This window comes from Cupressus sempervirens, chromosome 1 (genome assembly GCF_028749045.1).
Source record: "Cupressus sempervirens isolate cs-2001-9-10 chromosome 1, ASM2874904v1, whole genome shotgun sequence".
NCBI classification, from domain to species: domain Eukaryota; kingdom Viridiplantae; phylum Streptophyta; class Pinopsida; order Cupressales; family Cupressaceae; genus Cupressus; species Cupressus sempervirens.
The window spans coordinates 543,166,244-543,185,238 of NC_143118.1; the positions used below are offsets into that span (position 1 = coordinate 543,166,244).

The 18,995-nt window shown below is 36.1% G+C and overlaps 2 protein-coding genes across 4 annotated transcripts in view; one reads left to right on the forward strand and one right to left on the reverse strand.

Moving 5' to 3' along the window:
• The window catches only part of LOC149578608 (uncharacterized), a 177,928-nt gene that overhangs the window by 22,789 nt on the left and 136,144 nt on the right, over positions 1-18,995 (reverse strand). The window contains exon 9 of one of the 2 annotated variants that reach the window (XM_089830170.1): positions 16,590-16,727. The exons of the other annotated variant lie outside the window; for it this stretch is intronic. Within the exon in view, the coding sequence (XP_089686296.1) occupies positions 16,705-16,727 (23 nt within the window). The 3' untranslated portion in view covers positions 16,590-16,704. The remainder of the gene's footprint in view (positions 1-16,589; positions 16,728-18,995) is intronic. 2 annotated transcript variants of the gene reach the window in all.
• LOC149578609 (uncharacterized) overlaps positions 1-18,995 on the forward strand; it is a 167,641-nt gene that overhangs the window by 13,043 nt on the left and 135,603 nt on the right. For both annotated transcript variants that reach the window (XM_089830157.1, XM_089830162.1), the window contains exons 4-5: positions 10,542-10,667; positions 17,142-17,227. In XM_089830157.1, the coding sequence (XP_089686283.1) occupies positions 10,542-10,667; positions 17,142-17,227 (212 nt within the window). The remainder of the gene's footprint in view (positions 1-10,541; positions 10,668-17,141; positions 17,228-18,995) is intronic.

Below are 18,995 nucleotides of genomic sequence, written 5' to 3' on the forward strand. Positions count from 1 at the left end.
GTGGGCATTGGGATCAGTTGGGAAATGTATAACAACAACAAAGTGTATTGGGCATTAGCTGCGGCCTGCAAGGCATTATTCTCCCATTTTGTCATCACGTGTACAACCCACAATTTCAGACTATGCACTTGGCATCATGTCTTTTGCCTGCTATTAACAATTGATAATGCAATAGAGGACTTCAGCATGGGACGTGGAGTCTAGGTAATGCGTGGAAGCTGGATACTAATAAACATTACTTGTAGAAGCTGAATTCTGAACGTTACTCACCATTGGCAGCTTTTGCGGTTATTAAGAATTGCACTTTTAGAATATGATAATTGTCAGATACTCTTGTCTTTTCTTATTTAATAATATTCAATGCAATTTTGGAGTTATTGCATAGTTATAAAGCATTCACTTGTATTTGTCTAATACTCTGAAAAGACTCATAAAAAAAAAAATATAATAAAGAGAAACAAAAAACATTGTTCACTAGCATAAATAGTTCTATTGGAGCACACAAGAGGTTTTTATAGTGGTATCAGAGCGGTTTCCTACTATCTTGTGGGGTAGTTGAATATTTTTCAATTTTAGATTTATAGTTGTTTTGGGAGTGACCAACACTCTAGTTTTCTCTTGCTATGGACAGACATAGGATTGACAATTCTAGAAGTTGGAGTAATAAGGAAGTTGGTGTAAAAATAAATGCTTTGTAGGAGAGTATGGAGAAACTAAGCTTCATCAATAGAGGTTGATAAAGAGCTTGTCAGATCCAGCAACAGTTGAGAGGGTAGCTAGGTATATGGTTTTCGTCTTTAGAAGGCCGACATCGAGGTTGCAGGGAAGGAAGCTTGAGTTCTCCCTAACAGGTGTCCATGATGCTGATGATGGACTTGTTTCACAAGGACATGTGGATGTGTTGGTGCTTGTGATGGATAACAACACTGAGCTTCAGTAGGTTGAGGACCCCAAAGTAGTCACTATGGTTAGTTCAGAGGCAATTAATGATGTAGTTGTCTCTGACTTTTCAGACTCATCAGAGGAGGGAGTTGTCATTGGCAACTTATACTGAAGTATTGCTCCAATATAGGAGGTAGTTGCTTACTTAGGTGGGATCGAGACACATATGGGGTCACCCAATTATGATGTTGGTGATATAGGTGTTACAATGAAGTCAAGAGATGTGGATGCAGATGGTATGGACACATCTGATGATGCTATGAGCTGCACCGGTTATGACATCCCTTATCAAATATTGGGTGATGACTTTGAGGAGGTTTTGGATGAGTCCCAAGATTGATGTTTACATGATCTTACGAGTAAGGTGGAAGTTGAGATATGCAAGGAGATTGATATTGTGAGGGCTTCCATTTTTTTAGATGAGGAGTTGGTTGAGATACCTAGTAGTTGTATCTCAGATGTTGAGTTGTACGAGGATGATGGCACACGTATGAGCGATCTTGTGGTGGGCAATTTTGATTCAGTTTCCTATCACAGTGCAGTTTGTGAGATAGAGAGATTGTATAGGAGTCAGGGGTTACAAAGGCATCATGTGACCAATCAACTGAAGGTGAGTGATAGTGACATTTCTTCATCTCTTGGACATTATGATGTTGTCCATCCGATGCTAGCTACATCTAGTTGGGGGGCTCCTATGTCTGATGAGCGCAGTGATGGTACTCTTTGGGCTCCTATGTTAGATGAGCGCAGCGATAGTACTCTTTCTCTAGCAGAGGTTCATGTGCTTTGAGAGGCTGTTATGATCTTGAAGCATAATTACACGAACTAGTTGCTGACCGAGATTACCTTCTGGAGTGGGGTAGCACCTGTCATGAGATATTGTTAGAGAAAGAGGAGGTGGTAGAGCTCACCCAAGAGCTTGAGGTGATTGTGGACTCTCTTCAGTGTACTCAGCGGGTTCTTCAAGAGTCATAGTTACAACTGGATGAGGTGACCATAGAGTTGGAGCATGTTCGGACCACACCAAACCTATATCTAGTTCAGTTGCATATTGTGGTTGGTGGTGAGTTTGCTTCTATGGTTGGGGATGATGGACGTGATGATATGATCGACACATTCGTCCAGGATATGGGTGTAGTAGGTACGGAAGAGGTGAGAGTATCAGGGGAGTTGGGTTCTCATGCTGATTTGTTTCCTTTTGCTAGAAGCGAATCTATTTCTTCATCTCATACAACTGATAGCATTGGATAGTTGGTGGTGTCACATTTTTAGAGGGATCAGTTGTGGGTCGCAGGGGAGCAAGTTTATGCTTCCACATATAATTTCTATTGTACTGAGTCATTTATAGAATACTTGCTTGAGAGTTCGGATTTGTGGGAGGATTCATATAGGATATCTGAGGGTACTCTCATTTGTGACTCTCATACTATATGATGTTTGGTGGGGAGGATTGTAGAGACCTTGGCTACAATGCTTCCCAATAGGGATTTTGAGGTTGGGTTTGCTGAGAGAACTTCCCACAATCTTGGTAGACTAGTAGTTCAGAGTCAGAGATTGGAGCTATCTTCTGATTCCCAGATTGATACTGATGAGCCCTTGACAAAGATTGGGAGTTTTTATCAACATTATACTATGAAGAATGCTCATCACTTTTATTTTGGTCCACAGGTAGAGGATTTGGTTTTACATTAGTGTGGGTTGGCTCCAGTTTCATACCATCCATTATGGGATGGTTTAGCACCATCCTCCACAGATAGGATTGATAGTTGCAAATTTAACCCCTTGAAGTCTCTACACACCCAGGATAGTTTGGCAGAGGTTGGAGTTGGTGGTAGTGTTTTGGGTACCTATGGTTGTCACCATCTCCATAGTGTGGTTGGATGCGAGTATCAGTTTGATAGGGACTCATATATTGACAGAGTTGGTATTTCAGTTGCGTTGAGTTCCGATGGGTTGTTGCCTTCATCAACATCTCGGGTTAGTTTTCAAATGATTCTGATGTTGGTGTCCGTTATTTGGGTGTTGATGCTACAGGAGTTGCGTGTACACAACAGGGATGGTACACAGTTCTACCTTTGGTATCCAAGTGGACTGCATGTTCATTTTGCTCCGGGATTGCTTGGGGACAAGCAATCTTAGGGAGGGACGACTGTAATGTCCCCAATTTTAATAGGTTACTACAATTGGCCAAGTCAGTTTACTATAGCGACCCTCGCAAGCTAACATGGCATTTGGGGGTCTTAATTGTGGATTTACTATTTTTGGTAGTTGCTACTTTGGTAGCATAGTGGGTGGCTTGGTAGTTGGTTGTCCTGCAGTTAATCAGGTTAATAATTGCATGAACTCTTATTTATTTATTAATCATTGAGTTGCATTATTATAATAATGTTTATATTGTTATAATAATGACTTTAAGAGATATTTCTTAAAAAGCGAGTTGGAAAGTTTCTAGTGTTGAGTTCTTTTGGGAAACTTCCACGATTTCTAAAGTGAAGTTTTAAGGAAACTTTGGCCAACGAAAAAGCTTATAAATAAGAGCTCATTCATTGGAAAAGGCACACTTGATTATATATTTTATTTTGTGCTTTGTGACTTTTTGTTCCTGGGTTCTTAACTGTATGCCCTTGCTGATGTATAAGGGTTGGAAATTTTGAGAATTGCTCTTGCAATTTAGCTACTGAGGTATAGCTAAGATTTCCTAACTTCTCTACTATTCATCATTGTATTTGAGAAGTGTTTTCATTCCACTGCTGAAGTATAGTGGATCTGATATTTGCTAGATAATCTCCTGCTATGGTAACTGTGGTTAAGGAGACAATTGTTGAAGGATATTAGCTGAGATTGGAGTACGAAACCTAGCATTCGAAGTGAATCTGTTTGTGAAGATTGCTGGGGGCAATTGTAACTTGGATACACGTGGGCATTGGGATCAGCTGGGAAACATATAACAACAACAAAGTGTAGTCGGCGTTAGCTGCGACTTGCAAGGCATTATTCTCCCATTCTATCATCACGTGTACAACCAACTGTTTCAGACTATGTACTTGGTGTCATGTCTTTTGCCTGCTATCAAAAGTTGGTAATGCAATAGGGGACTTCAGCATGGGACGTGGAGTCTAGGTAATGCGTGGAAGCTGGATACTAATAAATGTTACTTGTAGAAGTTGCATTTTGAACGTTACTCACCATTGGCAGGTCCTGCGGTTATTGCTACAGAAAATCAGGCTTTCATTAATTAAGAACTGCACTTTCAGGATATGATAATTGTTAGATATTCTTGACTTTTCTTATTTAATAATATTCAATGCAATTCTGGAGTTATTGCATAGTTATAAAGCATTCACTTGTATTTGTCAAATACTTCGAAAAGACTCATAGAAATTTTTTTTTTTTAAAAGAGAAACAACAAAACATTGTTCAATGGCATACATAGTTTTGTTGGAGTATACAAGGGGTCTTTACAGTATTTTTGGTAAAAACTGGGTGCCCTGATTATGATTTTGAATAATCTTCGTTGAAAACTATTTTCCTTAACTTTGATGAGTTGAGTACCTGCTTTTGTCCTTTCTACTATGAGAGACTATCTTATTCAATCTTGAATCCTTCATGCCTTGGTCTTGGGAATTCACTTGAAGGCTTCCAAAATCTATTTATATCATTCATTTCCTTCCATATATTGAAGAGAACATCTTTAAATATGTGTTAATGGTTGTCATTGATGAAAGATGTCTTTGGTAGCTTAAGGGATCTGCGACTGTCGTCTCCTTGCCCTTGAAGTAACTAATTTTTAAATCATAATTAGAGAGTAACTTCGCTTCTGGGTATTTCGTTCAATTTAGTTTGGTTAAATATGTATTTTGATCCTTTATGATCTAATTCGAGTTCAATAGGTTCCCCATCGTATAATGCTGCCACATTTGGAGGGCATGCTTCCCTAGTCTTTTTGGATGCATTTGCAACAACTATGCTATGTAAGAGGGATCTAGTACTTTTAGAATTGGTGCTGAATGTAGTCTTTCTTTTCAAATTAATTCGAAGTCTTCTAACATTTCTTTTGTCTACTTGGGGGTGTGGTGATAGGATGAGCTATGTGTGAGAATTTTTATTATGAGCAACTTGCTTATTTGGTTTCAATGATATTTTTTTAGTGGAAATGTTATTCCTTGACTACTTTCTTTTGAATAGAGCCACATTTCAAATTTTCTTCCTTAAAATTTATGCTCTCAAAGTCATTGTAGAATATTTGTACACCAAAATGTCATCCAATAATACTAACGCAAGCTCATCTAGGCAGTCTCAATGAATATATTTATTAGGTTTAGAAGAGTTGATGGGCATGGGTGGGCCCAAATAGATAGCATCGTGTATTTGTAATGCCCTAACTGGGCTTGGAAAATGGTTTAAGAATGTTTTTTCTTTCCATTTGAATTGATGATACTTCGTCCACAGTTATTCTTTCATTATACTGATCAACAATTTGCAATAAAGGTATTTTCTCTTCATGGTGACCTTGCCCAATATGTGGTGGTCAATGCACATAAGTAAAGTCTCGTACCCCATTTAAAATTTTTTACCAGAGCTTACCATGGGGATGCATTGGGTCTGATCAATCTGTTTCTTAGCAATTCTTTTAGTTGCACATTTAACTTCATTACTTAATTGTGGATATTTTACATGGGCTTTGAATATTTGCTTGACTCTTGATGCTAAGTCTATACAGGTAACAACACTCCCTAAGGTGGGAACGAATTGCTCTCAAATGATTTTTTTTTAGTGAGGGTCCCTTCCCCTTGATTGTCCTTTCTCTTTTCCTTAAGGTGTGAGAGCATCATGCAACCATCTTAATGTTGAGATAGGTACCTTTTCAGGCTCTCTGATTCATCCATCCTAACTGCAAGCATCTGCCACCCATTTCCTATTGTGCCTCTTAGTTGCATGACAAAAACTTGTTGTACCTTGTCTTCTCATTAAGTCCTTTGATTATATATTGTATCCTATATTATATTGCAAACACTTGGTAGGTTTCCTTACGACTTGACATTTTCTTAGAAGTTTCTACAAAACCCTAAACATCTTTTTACTCTAGGTCCCAATCTCAAGATAATATCATTCAGTTTTATGTGTTATCTTCTCTGGCCATTTGTTTTCTCTTTTAATTGAGTGGGAGTTCATGTAGGGTCTCCTTGATGCTCATGTATAAGCATTATAAAATGGTCTTCCAAGTTTTGTTGTGGCCTTGGACTTTTATTCCAAGGAGCAGAGGCTTACTTGTATTCTTGATCTTGTTGGCTATAGGGTGTTCTAGTTACATTTGGGTTTTAGTTTTGCAGGAATGGGTGGTACTCAACCAATAACAAATTTCTTTCTGAGACTCATAGTCATTAGTAATATTGGGCTCCTCTTACCTCAGAAATTAGAGATAGTATCATGTTATGATTCTATTGGTTTGCTCGACCTTAAGTGTCATTTCATTCATTTGAGACTTCGCAAATGAGATTTAGGTTTGGAAGTTGTTCCAATTTATAAGAAGTGCTCAGTTGTTTATAGATTGAAGGCTGCTTGTACCTCTCATTCCAAAAGCATTGGGTAGTTTCCACTAGTGTCCTCATCATCAAATGCGCATAACAACAATATTTTTTAAGACATGTTCTGTGTCATCCATAAACATATGGTTCTTGGGGCATGGACTCTTATCCATCAAACATCGGCCAATTGGTTCTCGCTGTCTAGATGAAAGGGTTGTGAGTTCATAGGTCCAACATTGAACTTGGTAGCTTGGATGCCATATTTAACATGCCAAACCTAACTTCTCAAAATACAACAAATGCTGAACAAATAATATGAAATTAAACTTTCCAATTAACCAATATAATAACAATTAAATGACTCTTATTCACATGAACATGATAACTTCCAATGACTAATTTAGATATTAACCATCTTCAATATAAAGAAGTAATACGATTTTAAATAACTACATTCACATGACATCTACATAACTAACAATTTTAAATACTATTCATTCAAAAAGGAGAATAACTTGATAATTGAGTTAACTAATTAAATGCATGATATCACAGATACTTTAAGATGGTAGTGTCTGATCTGGTTCCTTCTCTGATAATGACCTTGATGTCATCTAGGGAGATGGAGAGTATTGTGAAAGGCTTAACCTGTCATCCATTAACCTTTTGATATCAAGTTTTCTGTCTTTCGCACAACTTACTTTCTTGGTCTTTCCATTGCCATTTGAGTTTTTGTTGTTTAGAACCCACAACAATCTTAGTCACACCCTATTGACATCCACAGCCCTATGAGAATGACCTTTTTGACTAGACATGTACTGCTGGTACATGTGAGCAACAATTAATATACATTGCATAGCACCAACGTTCCCCTTTGAAATTCGCGACATGGCTTAACCGCCTCCTGTGCTATAAGTCTAGAGGTTGTATCAGACATTGATAGGTCAATCTTCTGGTGCAACTGCAACTCTAGCTTGTAACAGACTAAATACCACATCCAAATCTAGCCTGAGTGTTGGCAATCAAAAGTGTTGGTTCATGCAAGGAGGGGGCTAGGCGTACAAGAAGAGACAAAGAGGATTGTATCAAGAGTTGAAAGACAAATCTATAAGAGGTGTTAATACCTCGTGCTGTGATATCACCATGGGGATAGGGTTCTCCCATTGTGACCCCACCGGTTCAAAGCTCTAGTCAACAATGATTACTGACCAAAAATAAAATAAAATAATATAATCCTCATATTAAAAAAAAAAATCAATAATCCTCGTAATTAAACAAAATAAATATACGCTTAATAGGAAACAGTTATAACAGTCATTTGAAAAGTCTACAAGGAAGTGTTTACCATTTTGGGTGAGTTGCTTCTGCCATATTGTTGCCATTGTAGGTGGTCTTAAATCAAATAGGATTGTATGAGAGAGATTGAGCAAAGAAAAGCCTCATCTATATTTTGCAATAAGGTTTGACATTTACCAAATTTTCAGATCACAGAAGCTGTGATAAAAGGTCGTCATGTTCTATGATTCTAGATTTTTTTCTCTTAATGCTCCACTCCATTGTGTACGCTGCTTTTGTATATATTTACCAAACCAGTTGAATGCTACTGTCCTTTGTCCCACATTCCTTTTTATTTTAGGTAATTTGGATAAGGAGATTTTATGGTCTTTGGAGGATCCTTACTACAAAAATTTCCTTATTATATGGTTTTTGTTAGGACTGAAATTAGTTAGCAGAGTACAGAGATCATATATTTTTGGGCCTGCTTGGAGGACAGTTATTAGGAATTGAAGCAGGTCTTGAAATAACAGCTACCTAATTTTCCATGTGGTGAACAAAGCTTGAATTCTGATTGGTAGTTAATTTCACGGCCGGCTGCTTGTATATTCTAAGATATATATGCCAGACGAATTTAAAATTAATAAAAAATGCTGCATGCGATTATGCTATAGGATCTTGTGGAAAATCTTGATAAAAGATCCATGAAGGCATGGCAGTTTAGGCCATAATTGAATGCTAATGATACTGTTTTGGTTAAATATTCTGCCAATGTGAGATGGTAGTAATAAATCAAAATGTGATTCACCGTTTGAATGAATATTGCAGTCAATCTGACAGTATGCACATAAGTAAACAGTATATTTCAATCTAATTTCCTTTGCTTAATGTCACGTGGAGTCCAGCTTCATACTTACAAGGCTGAGCAATATGTGATTAGTATATACCTTAAAAGTACATGCATGCATATAATGACCTCTTATATCATAGAGTTCATGCATAACAGAAAACTTAGCCCTTTTATTTTGCAATATACAATATATTCTTATCATCTTCCATACACATGGGTTTGGTGGCAGTCAGATTTTCTAAGAGAGAAAGGCTTGGTAGGATTGAGCTCTCTAACCCCCTAAAAAGGAGAGGAATATAAGTGTTCACTAGTCTAAACACATTATCTTCCTAATCCTTTTCAATATACTATATATTCTTATCATCTTCCATAAACATGGGTTTGGTGGCAGTCAGATTTTCTAAGAGAGAAAGGCTTGGTAGCATTGAGCTCTCTAACCCCCTAAAAAGGAGAGGGATATAAGTGTTCACTAGTCTAAACATGTGATCTTCCTAATCCTTCTCATTTTTCCTTGGAGAATAATTAACTAAGCCCAACTTCAATCCTTTAAGAGAGCTGTGTGCTTGGATTTATTATCGTCCTTTGATTGTTGATGTATTCGATACACTGAAGACAATAAGTGATGCGAGAGCTAAGGAAGGTGCTAGGGTATTGACAACAATCAACATAAACAGAAAGATACAGAACTATATTGCAAATTCTGAGACCCGATCTAGAAATGGGAGGCAGAAAGGAACCTGTAACTGAAACTCAGGTTTGAAAGTGGCAGTCTATGGAGAGAGGTACTCTTAAATAGAGGTTTCCTTATCATCTTTAATGTGTTGATTCTGAATCAGGATGCTCTGTAGATCATTCTCTCAAAATTTCAGCGAAAAATCATCAGTCACTGGAGCGACACTCCTTAGGCAGGGAGTTTTGCCTATTTAAAATCTGGATCTTTGTGTCTCAGTCTACTCTTTGCAAATCTGCAACATAATAGTTCATGCATGCCTTCACTCATGGAGGAAGCACATAAACTTGATCACCAATGCTGACTTGAATGCTTGACTTCAAACTCTCCTTCAGTTCCTTGAAGATGCATGATTGCTTTTCTCAATTGAAATTATGACATAAATTAGCGGGTGAGAGTTGTATTTGTACACAATTTCACAAATGTGTTGAAAACTTCGAAAATGGTTGACATTGGGAACAGTTTTGTGCTCAACAAGTTTGACTGTTGGAGGTTTTGATTTGGGCCCAGAATGGTAGGCCTATGGTGTCTTGCTCCATAGTCCAGGAGGTCTCTGGTGCCTTGCGCCATGGACTTGACATTCCGGCCTAAAATTGAGTTAGAAACCATTAAATTGTGGCAAGCTTTTAATTTGGGCCATGGAATGAGTACAGTGTGTCATGATTTAAGGGGCATGAAGGATCAAAGTGAGCCCCAAGTGAGGATACAATATATGACACTGCACCCCCTAAATTGACTAATTCATTTAGATCCTCTCCCTCTAACTATTACTATGTCTTGATATTCACTTCACAAAAATGATATTGAGTGGTTCACTTAGTACGATACTTACCCTCACAAAGATTGATCTGACACCTCTTGGCTTTTCCCTATTTGACAAGGGATTAAGTTTTCCACATTCTACCTTACAGTATTAATTGGATGTTTTGTAAAATTAGTAGCATTTATGAATCTTAGAAATAAAATGTGGATGACAAAAGTAAATTTTTAACTTTTCATTATTAAATTTAATGGTTTAAAGTTGTTTCTCTTTCAAATAGCATATATTTTCCAATAGTTTGTCTATCATTTCTTTAAATTTTTTATTTACTTCTTTTCACTGCAGACTGTTTCCTTTTTAACAGACTTCTCAAAATTAATCATCTGCTTCTTTTCACTGCAGACAGTTTCCTTTTTAACAGACTTCTCAAAATTAATCATCTGCTTCTTTTCACTGCAGACAGTTTCCTTTATAGCATACTCTCTGCGGAGCTTTGCTGAGTATATCAGGCCACATGAAGAGAATATATCAAGGAGCATAGTCAACTTGCTTGTTAGCTGTCCGGATTCTGTGTCAATTCGCAAGGTTAATATTATATGCTTTTAATAATCCATTTTTGAATTGCATAGCTTCTGATTTTATCTTTTAAATCTTAGTTACCGGTTCGAGTTACCTTCGAAATACAGGTTCAAAGAGCTGGTTTTCTGGTATGGCAAAATTATGGAAAGGAATTAGGGTTCATTCATACAAAAACATGTAAAAATTACACACACACACACACAATTATGAAGCCTAGAAGCGTAAGTTAAAATTAGGATTTCACATAGTATCATAAAATCATATGATTTAATCATTTAAACAAAAAAATGCCATAGGCATAAAATTCAAACTTGTAAGTTGTAATGATACTTATAGCATCATGAATCAAGATCATACCATAGCATATTTCAAATGCAACATAGAAGATTCAAAACATTAAAATTAAAATTATGATCCATGAGTCATAATAGCAAGTTCAAGTATCATTATTTCAAGTTTAAGTCTCAACTAATGTATTAATATTTATCATATTCATCTTCTTCTTCTTCATCATCATCATCATCATCTTCTTCTCCTAATCCTTCCCCATTAGTTGACTCAACAACAGAGCTAAGGCCAATGGGATCAACGCCAACATCATAGTATGGGCATCAAAATCTTCAATTCTAAGCCGAGAAGTAGAAGCATCCAAGTCTGCCAACTTTGCATCTACATCCCCCCTCTTTGTCTCTCCTTCTTTGTATTCTTTAATCTTGTGCGAGAGGAGGCGCAAGTTGTAATGCACAAATACCAAGTTCTTCGCTCTTTTTGATTGCAACCTATTGTGCTTCACTGAGTGGATGAGAGAATATGTGCTCTAATTTCTTTCTAAAGCAGATGAACTAGCAACCTATGAAGACATGACCATGTAAACAGTTAAAATAAAATTTAAACTATGTATCTTGAATCTTAGAATTTCTAGCAATTTATGAAGAGAAAGTAAACTCATAGCAATTTTTTAAAAAATTAAACTTGTGATATCACTTTGATTGCAAGGGGCTGCAACGTTTCGAATCTTTGGCCATGGAGGCACCACCAACTATAAGCATCCTTCCTAAACCGATGACAAAGAGCATCATTACTTAGAGTTTTTGCATTCACAAATTGTATGAACTCATATGTAATCAAATATCTCATATCATCATCAGGAAAGATTCTTTGAAATGCTGGCTTGTATCCATCAACCACTTATAAATCTCTATAGAGTGGTAGCCTTCCTGGGAGATCAATATATTGGGTGCTATAGTGGGTGTCAATGCGGAGGCAAGAAAATGTAGAGTGGTCATTTTGTTCCATCTTTCTACAATAATTTGAAGGTCTCTTGAGGATCTTTCTCCTTTTCATTTACAATTCGCTTGATCTTCTAAAGCATTGAGCTTATGCCATCGTAGATCTCTTCAAGGCAAGGCCTATCCATGTCTACATACCTAAGCATGATCATAATGGACTCAATGAGCTTAGTGAGATATTCCACACATTCCCACCATAAGTCATACAATATCCTAAGCTTTATTTTGGATGCCCTCTCACTGTTACTTTACCTCCATAGAGCCCAATTGTTTCTGATCACCATTTTGAAAAGTCTCTTTCACTTGCATAAGTCATCTCAAGATGATTGCATTTGATGCAAAATGTGTCTCAGCAACCTGTAACATAAAATAGAGCAAAAAAAATACAATTATTAGATACATACTTCAAAAAAGAATACCTATTACATAATAAAAAAACCCAAAATTGTGAGAATTTTTTTTGTAAAATTAAATAACTAACTTGAGTTCAAGTTTACTTACCTTCAGCAACTCCAAACGTCTAGATATCCCTTGACTCATGTGGTGATTTGTTATGAACATCTAGATGTCCTCAGCTTCTAGACAAGGTGTCAAAAAAATTGAGTGAAAGAACTGCTTAAGGTGTCCAAAAACTATGTTGCTATCTTTCTTCAATCAACAGACCAACAACTCTACAATTCTTTACTTTGTCCATTACATCTTGGACAACGTTTCTAGCGCCCACTTCTTCAATGGCAGAGATGAGAATATTAGCAATAAATTGCTCATCTTTTACATGCCCCTCATAATCCATTGCTTTAAAAAACATTGCCCCTTTAGGGGACACTGCCAAAACATTGATCAATGGATGATTTCTAGTGTCTTTCCACCTTGTGAAACAATTGTTACCTTTGTCTCAAGCTACGATTCCTTGATGGGCTTCAATTGTTCATTAATCAACTTGACTTTTTCATCGAATAAGGTGTTTCGTACCCTCTCAAAACTGGGACCTAAATACCCTGCAGGTTTTGCATTAGCACTTCTCAACATTTTCTTGAAATAGGGAGAGCAAACAAAATTAAAAGACAACCCATGTGCATACAAGCATCTTGTTGTATCAATGTCGGCAATTTCCCTATCTGATTTTGAAATATAGTTTCAAGTGGTCCCCTTCTTTTTCGTTGAATGAGTGCTTCATTTTGAGAATCAGGGGCAGCCAAGGTAGCATAGAAGGGGTGATCTTCTGTCACAACATTTGGGGTGGATTTTGTTCTCTTTACTCTTCTCTTATTTTTATTGCAATTAAAGTCATTTTACCAGGACATTTCTTCACCCCTCTTCCAGGGTATCTGCACAAATGGCCCATCACATGATAAAATGAACTATCTTTCTACATCATAACACCTACATTTCCAATGGAAACCACCGCCTCCTATAAGAGGATGTATTGTTGATTTTCCAAGGATCACTACAAGTGTAATAGCACTACCATGTATTTGGTATGTGTTTTCCAAATACATCGATTTGTTTGAATTTGTATGAAGAATAAGCTGAGAAGAGACATGTCCTCATGGGACATGTCTATTCATTAATATAATTAATATAATAGAAAAATAATTAGAGTTATATGTATATATCATTGTAATTATATTATCTTCTCGTTGATCTCATAGGTTTATCCTACGAAAGCTACCAAAACATCCACACTCCCTCTTAGCTAGGGAGGATAAACACATGATGATGTATTAACTCAATGTAATATACGAATACCTTTGATTGGAAGATATTCAACATTTTGATATCACGTTTGTTATCATGAGTCTTGGTCTCCTAGAATATCAGCATTCGATATCCACCAAGTACTCAAAAAGTTTTGATATCACATATGATATCATGAGTATTGGCCTCCTATAATATCAATGATATTCGCCAAATACTCTTTGAGTAATGACCTTCCAGAATGCAAGATATTCACCAAATACTGTGAGTAATGGCCTCCTAGAACATTAGGACGTGTGACATTCACCAAGTACTTAGTGAGCAATGGTTGGCCTTCCAGAACATAGAGACACATGATATTCACCAAGTACTCTGGTTAATGACCTTCCAAAATATCAATAACATTCACCACGTACTAAAAAAATGTTTATAAGGTATGTGCACACACATTTTCATAATGCTTACCATATAAACATCTACTAAACAAATTATAATCTATTATGATCTGCACAGACATCGTAATATATCTATCATAATAGAAAATTAAGTTATTGTAAGATTGTCACCTTTCAAGAACTTTTGCAATTTCAAGTGATGATCATTTGGAAGTTGTCACTTGCTCATGATTTACATAGGGGTAGGCTCATCACATAGTCACAAGATACATTCATGAATTACAATCCTCTTGACTGCCACAATTTATTGATGACTAGAGAATGCATCTCGACATTGTTTACTCCCTTTGAATCAATATGACCGAGATCATCGAAGTTCGACTAAATCATATCCTCTATCTGCTCCCACTCTTTCAAGGTTGCCTCTAATGAAATGTTAGGCTCTCTCTGAATCTCATTCTCTCTCTCTCTGTGCACTAACATTCTTGGAGGAAAAGATCAAGGTAAATAACTCTTATTGTATGAATAAGAGAGAGTCTAACATAATACTCAAGAAGAATAATTCTACATAATGATATAAAAACATTCTAATGTAATATAGATAAAGATCTAATTAAATATATACTTTGAACATAAGTGCGCGCGCGCGCACACACACACACACATTCTATATTCTAAAATCTATATACCTTTAATCTATGTTTTCACATATTATTATAATAATACATATATAATCACCATATATGTATATTTATATCCATCCATATAATAATGTAAGAAACTTAAATTATATTTCATAATAATATGAAAAAGAAAAAATAAATAACATGCCACTATATACCTCAAGAGGATTGTTAGGCAGAATGCTTAATAATTACCTTGACACGCCTCTTAAAACAAAAGGTTACCTTCACTCGTGTATATCCTCTTCATTGGATGCTTCCAATATGAGTGTCTTCCATGTGGCAGGGGACTGGTCTAAACATAATTAATATCGTTCCTTGTCATATCCTTGATCTTCCATGTACATACTATTTGCTTTGGGACTTAAATGCCTATTTTATGTGATCTATCTCCAAAGCATTAAACTTTCCCTCTACCTTTGGTGATATCTACTATACCCGATAAAATACTTATGTTGAGTATTATAAATTTCAACCATACATCAATGGATCCAATCACCAATTGGGAGTCATCTGTTCGTATTATCTGAATCGCTCCTTATTGCTTATTGTTCTCTCTCCAGATATTTATCAATTGCTCTCTATGTCTTTGTTCCTTCGATTTGATTCAATGCAACCTGGGCTAATCTGCATAAGAAGTGTGTATTGACTTCTTGTGCTGAGTCATTGTGTCATCTATGGATTATTCCCCCGTTTTTTTTCCGACCTGTCATTTAATCTGATTGGTTGACAAAGAAATTGTTGTTGTGTTGTTCCTTGGTATATTATTTGCCCATCAAATGACTTGTATGGACATCAAGAGTCAATTTGACATATTCTCTTTTCTCTTTTAAAATCTTCTCCATTCGTGGTGATGTATGTTCACTTGATAAATTTGCAGAACTAGTGTATGTTCACCCCACCTACTGTCCATTATCCACCCTTGAGCATCATTGATAGTCATGTGGCATTGACTTTTGGTGCTTGAGGGAACCTCTATACATTGAATTAGATCTGACTTTGCTCCACAAAATTGGAGCCTGATCTACATTTCATCCAACACAGGGGTCCGTTTCAGCAAGCTTGGCACTTCCAAATCATTGCATGTGGGTCCTATACTATTGCCAATCTAGTACATTGAATTTAAGCTCTCCCAAGAAGGCGATTGTTTGTGGCAAGAACTCAACATCCAGTAGCGTGAGAATCCATTATCTGAGCCACATTTGCCAAGTTCCTCCACTCATTGCAGATTACCCTCGCAGATAATATCTCCATTGTCAGCCCTTACATATTATTTGGCTATTATTTTGTAGTTATTATGGATGAGAACCATTCTATAGGCAGGATTTATAGTAATCATATTATGATACCATGTTGATTTTCCAAGGATCAATGCAAGTGTCATAGCACTACCATGTATTTGGTATGTGTTTTCCAAATGCATTGATCTCTTTCAATTTGTATGAGGAATAAACCGAGAAGAGACATGTCCCTTCACGGGACATGTCTATTCATTAATATAATTAATATAATAGAAAACTTAATTAGAGTTTTATATATATATATATATATATATATATATTTACTTCTCTCTGATCTCACTAGTTTATCCTACTAAAGCTACCAAAACATCAACATGTATAATATCCACATCTTTTTACAAAGGAGAATCAGATTGGGGTTCTATTCTTTGTGGGGTATTGGCATTGCCCACTAAGGAAGAGGTAGATCCCATTGAAGTTATTTTTCCTATGGCATGAAATTGTATACATATTGAAAATAAATTTTTAGGGCAAACAATGGCTACACCTTATTGGCAATTAAAGATAATTGAAAAAATAAAAAGATTAAACAAAACAAAAGCAAAATAGAACAATAAATTACCTCTTGCTGTCATTGTAAGCTTGCAAAGGTGTAGAAATGATGCACACACTTTTCAATAGAGCTCACAAACCAATATCCAAATCCTCCTTGCACAAACAAACTCTTGCTCAACCACCTATTTGCTTAAGACAAAATAACCTATTTGCACACCACAAATGAGTGTTAGAAGCCAACATAAGCCATTTACATTTTCTTTTTAGGGTTGTGTAACTCAAAAAAATACCAAATATGTTAAAAAAACCACTTAAATGCTGTCCACCGAGAGAAATTCGATCTGGGCACAACAAATTCACGTGGGTTTGAACCACGCCTCCAAATTTGGAACCCTACTTGTATTTTCAGTGAACAGATCAGAACCACGTACTGGTTTAAACCCTGATGTAGGCCAAAGGCCAAACCGGCAAACCTGGGTAACTAAGTTTTAAATCCCAAGTGTCCTGTTGGATGTCCATGATCACAGGATTGGCAACTCTTTTGCACTTTTTGACTGTTTATGTTGATGAAGAGGGATTTGTTAATCTTTTTACCTCATACTTATTGATTGATATGCAGGAATTACTTATGGCCACAAAGCATGTACTTGGAACTGACTTCAGACGAGGATTTTTCCACCTTATTGACAATTTATTGGAGGAGAGGTAATCGAGGTCCCTAAACTTTGTTGTGGCCTTTGCATGAACTAGAAATGAGGATAATTATATATAATTAGTGCTAATATTCAAGTAAATTTTCAGTGCTAACATTCAAGTAAAATTCCAGTGCTAACATTCAAGTAAAATTCCAGATTCTCAATGGTTTTTAAATATAGAAATCTAAGTAGACAATGCTTGGTTGTTACAACAACACTTATTGAGAATGAATAAATATGAAACAACAGTTGTTCCAGGCCTTAGGTGACACTAGTCAAATGGCCTTTACAAACTTAGAAAGATTCATTGGAAGCCTATTTAGTGGTAAAATAACATAGGTTGGCTTGACTTTGCAGGCATGGAAATGGTCATAGTCTTGGAGAGTAGTGCTGAAAAGTTATAATACGCATCAGGCCTAGTTTCTGTTCTTAATTTCTTATACAACATTAAATAGCATGCATATCAATACATAAACAATACATAATCCTTTCAAAATCAATATATAATCCCTAATAACATATGAGTGTCTAGGATCATAAACAAAATATGTTATTTGATGATTGTCCAGGAACATAAACTAAATATGTTATATGATGATCATACTCATATAAAATGCAAATGGTTACCATTAGAATAGTTAGTCTTCACTTGTTATTTGGAGGGTTGATGCTTTTGATTGCTCATATTACAAAACACATGAGAGATTTCTCTTTGCTTAATTTGTTGCCCTTTATTTTTATTTTTTGGCTTACTAGTCATTGCTTGTTCTCAAGATTGGAACTGTGTGATCCTTATTTTGCAATCTGAGGAGTTATGAACTTATGTGCTCATTGATTAATGTTCCATTTGTATTTGAGAAAGGCCTCTTCTCTTTTGGTTGATCATTGGTTGGTGATATTTACTGTGAGAGAACACCTTGTTGCATTAGTTATATTTCATCTTTATGATGCTATCTGTAAGCACGCTTTCAACACCTGAGTTATAAACTTTGAGAATTCGCCCCACCTATGGAAGGAATCCCTAGATCATCCTGATGTTTTAGTTTGTTTTTACTGCTGATGATGCCTTTGTAAAGTTTGATCTGCAAAGAAGCAGTGTCCTATGAGCATTTCGAACTTGAACTTGAACCTCAAAGTTCAAAGTTCAATGTTCGAAATGCAGATTCATTTATTCAGAAGTATGGAGTTTAGAGGTTCAATACAGAGGTAATGGTTCAAGAGTTCATATAGTACAAATCCAAATCCAGTGGACCTAAGTTCAAAGTTCAACTTTTGAAAGTTCAGATGCATGGTCCAACTCCAGATTAAGATTCAAGGTTCTGACCCAATAGTTCAATGAGTTCAGTGACTCGGAGGCATACAGGTCTAAAGTTCAGAAGTCAACTACAAGTTCAAGTTTCTGGTTCATGACTCCAGAATGGAGGTTAAAATATTTCAGATCAGTAGTTTGGCTCCAAGATTCAAGTTCACCTTCAGAGTTGCAGATTGCAATGTTCAATCAAGTATTTCATTTGGAATTAAGTATCAAGGAGTACAATCAAGTGAATGGTATTAATATAGTAAGCCTGAATTCAGAGTCTTATTTCACTTCCTACTTGTAAGGTCAATATTAATATCTATGAATATGGGTTACATGAAGTCCAGATAAAGAAGCTCCATCATTAATTGTCAACATACAATTAAGACTTTCTTTGCAATTGAAAATCTCTATGGGCCAAAATTACAATGCTATAGCACCACGGTTAAATTGCATGCTTTGGGAATTTACCTCTCATGAC